This window comes from Hylobates moloch, unplaced genomic scaffold, assembly GCF_009828535.3.
Source record: "Hylobates moloch isolate HMO894 unplaced genomic scaffold, HMol_V3 SCAFFOLD_12, whole genome shotgun sequence".
In the NCBI taxonomy this organism is placed as follows: Eukaryota; Metazoa; Chordata; class Mammalia; order Primates; family Hylobatidae; genus Hylobates; species Hylobates moloch.
In genome coordinates, this window is record NW_026652287.1 from 19,963,696 (window position 1) to 19,971,038 (window position 7,343).

The window sequence follows — 7,343 nt, forward strand, 5'->3', positions numbered from 1 at the left end:
AAGCAAAAGCCCAAGACACAGACTGGAAGAATATTGGAAGAATGCATTATATTAACTAAATAAGGATCAGTATCCACAATATATAAAGAGCTTCAACAAATCAATAACAAGACAGCTAACCCAAGAGAAAATAATACACAAGGGACATAAACAGACAATTCGCAGAAAGAGAACATGAATGGCCACTAAATGTAAGACAACAGTTTCACGACTATGAAAGCACAAAGCAAATAGTCACATGTCTGGAGAAACCCTTCCAAGTGGCTTCACCTGGTGGTACCAGTGCTTCACCAGCAAGATTAGGTTCTTCAACTTGGCTGGGCGAATGTTCACAAAGTTCCTCCGCAGCTCTGTGAAGCAGGCCGCATGCTCGCCTCCTTGGCAGCCAGTGTTGAGGAGGGTAGAGTAGACTTGTGGCTTGGGTTTGATGCCGGAGCCGGCCTGACCTGTTGGTGTGAAGCGCTGTGAGTTAGGAAGGGCACTTAGGACACAGGATGGAGGGCGGTGTTGGTGCCGAGCTCAGCCTGGGACGCTGAGAGAGAATGGGAAGAATTTGGAGGGGAAGAAATCTGGCAACATGGGAGTCGGGGGACTGGGAAGAGAGCTCGGAGCTTTTCAGGAGGCAGGGAAGAAGAGCGGCACTCCATCCCAAATGGCCAGGCAGTCCCTAGAGCAACAGCTCAAAGAGGAGCAGCTGCATTCCAAGATAGTTAAACAGGAAAGATGCTTGCAGCTGAGTCAGCAGTACCTGCAGCCTGGCAACTCTTCTCCCTGAGCCTTCCTCAAAACACCACTCTACATATCCTTAATTAAGAGGTGTCACGGAGAGGAAAATGATGCCCAAGAAATAAAAGGCAAAAAGCCCTGATCCTTTAGCAGTGGTTGTTGATATTTTTTACTACAGGCCTGGCACTGTGGCTCATACCTGTAATCCCAGCACTTTGGGAGGCCAAGGTGGAAGGTTCACCTGAGGTCAGGAGTTCGAGACCAGCCTGGCCAACATCGTGAAACTCTATCTCTACTAAAAATATACAAAAATTAGCCAGTCATGGTGGCACTCGCCTGTAATCCCAGCTACTCCAGAGGCTGAAGCACGAGAATCGCTTGAACTCAGGAGGCGGAGGTTGCAGTGAGCTGAGATCATACCACTGCACTCCAGCCTGGGGGACAGAGCGAGACACTGTCTTAGAAAAAAAATATTTTTTTACTGCATACTGGACACTGGACAGAAGGTCTTTACATGTATCCCCACCACAACCCTATGAGGCAAGTACAGTTCTTCATCCCATTTGATAGCTGAGGAAGCTGAGGCACAGAGCAATTCCATGCTTTGCCCAAGGTTATACAGCCAGCATGCGATGGAGGCAGGATTTGAGCTCAGAGCCAGCGGACTTTACAGGGTGCGCCTTTTCCTCCACCACTCCCATGGGCATGGCTTGGGAGAAGTAAACACTTTCCGTAATTCCCTGAGGTTGCTGCTACCACTTGCCTGCTGTGTGGCTTTGGGTGGGTCACTGTATGTCTCTGAGCCTCAGTTTCCCCAATGGTGAAATTGAAGCTGAAATAGTACAGACCTCATAAGTTTGTTGTGAAGAATTGATGAGATAAAACACGTGAAGTTCTTGGAATAGTTAAGCATTTAATAAGTAGTAACTATTATGACTAATATATGTGTACCCAGGCTGGGTGTGGTGGCTCATGCCTGTAATCCTAGCACTTTGGGAGGCTGAGGCAGGTGGATCATTTGATCCCAGAAGTTCAAGACCAGCCTAGACATCATGGTGAAATACAAATACAAAAATTAGCCAGGCATGGTGGTGCATGCCTGTAGTCCCAGCTACTTGGGAGGCTGAGGTGGGAGGATTGCATGAACCCAGGATAGAGGTTGCAGTGACCATGCCACTACACTCCAACCTGGGTGACAGAGTGAGACCCTGTCTTAAAAATGTGTGTGCGTGTGTGTGTGTGTGTGTGTGTGTATGTGTGTGTACCCAGTATGTGGATACACTAGGCATAGGGTACCAGGCATAGGGGATGTGGCTATCTGCCCAAAGGATAAAGCTATCCCCCAGATCTTCGAGGTAAATAATAATAATAATAATAACAATAATAATAGAAACAACAACGATAATAGAAATAATAATAGCAAACATCTTACAACCCTTATCACATGCTAGACATTCTTTTTTCTTTTTTTTTAAGAAGAGTCTTACTCAGATTGTAGTGGCAAAATCACAACTCACTGCAGCCTCCACTGCCTGGGCTCAAACAATCCTCCCACCTCAGCCTCTCCAGTAGCTGGGACCACAGGGAGGCCTGTACTACTACACCTGGCTACTTTTTACATTATTATTATTCGTAGAGACTAGATCTTGCTATTTTGCCAAGGCTAATCTTGAACCCCTGGGCTCAAGCAATCTCTACCTTGGCCTCCCAAAGCTGGGATTACAGGCACGAGCCACTGCGTCTGGCCCACTAGACACACTTCCAAGTTTGATTACTCATATTAGTGCATTTAATTCTTCTGACAACTCTATAAGATTACTATTATCCCCATTGGTATTATCCTCATTTTACAGATGAGGACACAGAGGCCTATTTTTATCTTAACTCAAGCATAGGTGTATTACGAAGGAGAACGAAAAATCACATTAATGTTTTCAACATAAAATACAAGATTTTGCAGAATTATGGTTTTGTCCCCAGGCCCCTACTGCTAGCCACATGTCCACCTGGCTTAGCTTTTGGGAGTATTTGTGGAAGGGCTGAGCAGTAACCGCTCCAGGCAGTGGCTGAGGGAAACTCCCAGATGCCTGTGGGAGGGCCAAGCATCTTGACAGCAGGACCACAGACCCAGGAGGAACTGGGGTTCATCTGCCTTCGTCTGGCACAAGTCCAATATGTTTAGTCCCCAGACTGAGGCTGAGAGAGGGGTAGAGGCTGACCCAGGTCACACAGCAAGTCGCTGGCTGGGCTAGAATTGGAAGTCCTGTGTTGTTCCCAATCATCTTGCCCCCAACCCTGGAATGGTCTAGGAAGCCCTCACCCAGGACATCGAAGGCAGGCACCAGGCTAACATCCATCCAGTCCTCAAGATCTACGGATGTCAGGCGGAACTGCAGGGCCCCAGGCACGCTCTGCTCAGGAAACTTGAGGATCAGACCAGGGACCGGGTTCTGCCACCAGAATTCCAGCAACACCCGCATCTCACTGAGGATCTCTGCACGGCGGGCCCTCTGGTCCACATAGCTCTTGAAGCAGTCGAGGAAGATGACAAGTTCAGAATCACAGCCACCCTTGAGAGCTGTGCCCCGGCCAGAGGAGCCTCCCTGGGCAAAGAAAAATAACTCAGAATTTCATACTGTCCAATTCTAGTGGCCTTGCAACCTGGCAGGCAACTCGAGTGAGGCGAGTGTGCTGGCGAGAGACTGTGGCCACATGGCTCTAGGCATTGAAGCCACGCGGGAATGTGGGCCCAGGGTAGCCAGGCTTGAGATTTCAAGAGAAGCAATTTTAACATGTAAACCCATGATTTTTTTTTCCATAGAAACAGGGTCTTGTTCTGTCACCCAGGCTGGAACGCAGTGACATAATCATAGCTCCCTGCGGCCTTGAACTCCTGGGCTCGAGTGATCCCCCTGCCTCAGCCTCTCAAGTAGTTGAGACTACAGGCACACGCTACCATGCCTGGCTAGTTTTTACATTTTTTTAAAGAGATGGGGTCTTGCTATGTTTCCCAGGCTAGAGTGCAGTGGCTATTCACAGACACGATTGTAGCTCACTGCAGCCTGGAACTCTTGGGCTCGAGTGATCTTCTTGCCTCAGCCTCCCAAGTGTCTGAGACTACAGGCATGCACCACCGTGCTGGGCTAAATCCATACTTTTAATTTAATTTTTATTTTTAGTTTTGCGACGGAGACTTACTCTGTTGCCTAGGCTGGAGTGCAGTGGCACCATCTCAGCTCACTGCAACCTCCATCTCACGAGTTCAAGCCATTTTCCCACCTCAGCCTCCCGAGTAGCTGGGACTATAGGCGTGCGCCACCATGCCTGGCTAATTTTTGTATTTTTAGTAGAGATGAGGTTTCACCATGTTGGCCAGACTGGTCTCGAATTCCTGACCTCAAGTGATCTGCCCTCCTTGGCCTCCCAAAGTGCTGGGATTACAGGCATGAACCACCGTGCCAGGCCTATATCCATGATTTTTAAATGTTAGCAACTAACTTTTTAAAAACTCAAGACTGCAGGTAAAACAAATTCTGCTTCGCAGAACACACGTTCACAATTTTTGCTCAGAATGGGTACAGAACTGTGGTATGACTCAATTTCTAAGACCTGTGTGATTAGTGTTTCTTTTGGCAAAGCTTCCAACCTGAGGATTTGGAAAAGAAACTCCTAAACATTGTCAGAGCCACTGTTCTGTGTCTGGGATCTGACGTCTCTAAACTCACTTCCAACACAAAACAACTGTGATGTAGTTACATGTGGTTGCAGATATGGGGAGTGAGGCTCAGACGGTGAAATGAGTTACACAGCCAGTAAACAGCAAGAACCAGGATGGAGCCCTCCAGGAGCAAGTCTTGCCCCAAACTGGGACCCCCTACTTATCCCGATGATTATGCCAGTCCTTTTACCTCCAGCTCCCACAATCTGGGGGCTGCTGACAAAGTGGGAACAGGGAATATTACAGGCTGGGCACTTCCTGCACGTTTTACACACTTTCATCTCATTGAACCTTCCTCACAGCCGCAGAAGGAAGGTACCACTTTACAAAAGAGGAAACGAAAGCAGAGGGAGATTGCACGGTGCTCGCTTTACAAAGGAGAAAATGAAAGCACAGGGAGATTGTGCTCCAGACCCCCCTCCCCACCCCTTTCCAGGGAAGCGAAGGATGCCAGGGCTTTCCCTTGCTGCACAGAAATCCCTCCTGTCCATCTCCGAGGTAGAAACGGGACTTCACACCTTCTCGGCGACAAGTCTGTCCTCCTTCCCCACCTCCTAAGCTGAGAGTCAGCCCCAGGAACCACTAGGTGCTCTGAGGCCATTTCTACTCTGCGTTTTCACTCCCTCTCCTGACAACCTCCAAATCTGCTCTAGCACACCCAGGTTCCCTCCATCAATCCACTCCTGGCACCCCCAAATTTACCCTGAGGATAAGGTAGCTCATGATTGTCTCCTCCCTGAATCTGCGAGTGTCCTGGGATCACAGTGGCAGTGTGGCTGTTATTTAAGTGACAAAAAGTGACCCAGAGCCTGGGCAATATGGTGAAATCCCATCTCTACAAAAAATGCAAACATTACCTGGGCATGGTGGCTCACACCTGTAATCCCAGCACTTTGAGAGGCTGAGGCAAGTGGATCACTTGAGCCCAAGAGTTCCAGACCAGCCTGGGCAACACAGCAAAACGATCTCTACAAAAAATGCAAATAATTAGCCAGGTGTGGTGGTGTGCGCCTGTAGTGCCAGCTACTTGGGAGGCTGTGGTGTGAGAATAACTTGAGCCCAGGAGGCGGAGGTTGCAGTGAGCCAAGATCGCACTACTGCACTCCAGCCTGGGTGACAGAGAGAGACCCTGTCTCAAAAAAAAAAAAAAAAAGTGACTCAGAGCAGTAATTTAGCGTCTAGCCTCAGTTTGCCTATTCATAAAATGGGTACAGTAATACCTACCTCACTGAGTGTGAGGATGAAATGAGGTAATACTCATTTAGTGGGATAATTTTTATTGTTATTTGATAATGTCTCAATAAATTGGGCTACTGTGGCTGTTACGGAGTATTATTACTTCTGTATCCTTAGGGTCTGGCATAGTGTGAGGCTCACAGTCTGTTTGAATGACTGGGTGAAGAGTGAGTGAGTGAGTGAGTGAGTGAGTGAGTGAGTGAATGAATGGATGAGAAGCAGCCTCTGAGAGCGGAGATGCAGGAATCAGGCTACTTGGATTTGAATCCTGGCTGGGCCTCTTACAGGATTGGACACGTCACTGTGCCTCTCTGTGCCTCATTTTCTCCATCTGTCAAGCGGGCTTAAGAGTACCTACCTGGCTGGTATGTTCGGGGGAGTTAGCATGGGGCTGGCACATTGGAAGTATTTGTTAAAGAAATCAATGAGGTGCACAAGCGGATAAAGCCACCCCCACCGTAAGGCTATGTGAGGCTTAAGCGTCCTCCCAGGACTCCCCTTTGGACACATAAAGACCCCGAGGTGGGACCTCACCTTGACGGTTTTCAGCACCCGCGGGGCAGCAGCGCCGGGGCGGCCCCCGCGCTCCCTCAGGGCAGCGGCCAGGGCGCCCAGGGCGCGCCGCGCCTTCTCTACGAACTCCTTCCGCGGCTGCAGCCTTGTGGCCACGAACCTGTCCAGCGCGGCGGCCGGGGTGCTGTACAAGTCCATGGCCGCCCGGCGCAGGTGCGAGGGGAAGCAGGGCTCTGGCGCGGCCTTCGGATTTCTGGTTTCGTTTCCCCGCCCGGCTCTCTGCACCACGCCCAGCTCGCCAGGTCATAGGTCCTCGGTCCCCCGCGCGTGGCGTGAAACGGGGACGGGCGCTGCAGTTCCTGTCTTCCCCAGGTTTCTCTCCTCCTCCCCAAACTTGCGAAATTCCCTGCTTTCAGTTTCGTTTCTTGCTAGCAGCTCTTGAAACTGACACCCACTTCCTGGTCCCCTTCCCAGCTACGACTTCCTCTCCTTTATCTCCTTGCTTCCAGCCGTCCCTGCAACCACCAGCTCCAACGAACTAATCACAACCTAACAAAGTATACCCACAGAACGTACGGGTACATACTGAGTAACGTACTCTGAGCATTTCAGAAATATGCAGGTTTTACATGGAAAAAAAAAAGGTCAGGATTTAATAAACGGAGAAGTCCTATCTCACTGTCTGACTGAGGGATGCGTCCTAAACACCACTACCACCACCAATGATAATAATAGCGCACTTGGAGACTCTCACTGACTCCTCCCAACGACCATGGTGTGGGTGCTGTTATCATCACCCATTTGACAGATGAGGAAGTCAAGGTACAGAGGAACTAGGTAACTGACCAAGGTAACACAGCTGGAAAGTTGTCTGGCTGGATTCAAACCCAGCCCAAGCCCACAGAGCTGCCCTCTTCAGAAGCCAAATCTTCCTAAATAATTTATATGTGTAATGCAGTTCCAATAAAAATTCCATTTTTAAAAACTTCAAACACACGATCTAAAGTCTGTCTGCAGGAATTAAAAATTATTTTGGAGGAGAAGGAGGAAGGAAAGTCAGTCAGTTTAGGATGGTACCTTGCACAACAATACTACATATTAAAACATTGTAAAGCTACAATAGGGAAATCGTCTTGGAACTGGCACAAAG

At 49.0% G+C, this 7,343-nt stretch overlaps 1 protein-coding gene across 2 annotated transcripts in view; it reads right to left on the reverse strand.

Annotated features, from left to right (window-relative positions):
• Positions 1-6,456, reverse strand: part of OAS3 (2'-5'-oligoadenylate synthetase 3) — a 34,111-nt gene extending 27,655 nt beyond the window's left edge. For both annotated transcript variants that reach the window (XM_032168610.2, XM_058425183.1), the window contains exons 1-3: positions 6,215-6,456; positions 3,047-3,329; positions 271-446 (exon numbers count right to left, since the gene is read on the reverse strand). In XM_032168610.2, the coding sequence (XP_032024501.1) occupies positions 271-446; positions 3,047-3,329; positions 6,215-6,391 (636 nt within the window). In that variant the 5' untranslated portion in view covers positions 6,392-6,456. The remainder of the gene's footprint in view (positions 1-270; positions 447-3,046; positions 3,330-6,214) is intronic.
• Positions 6,457-7,343: the final 887 nt, after the last annotated feature.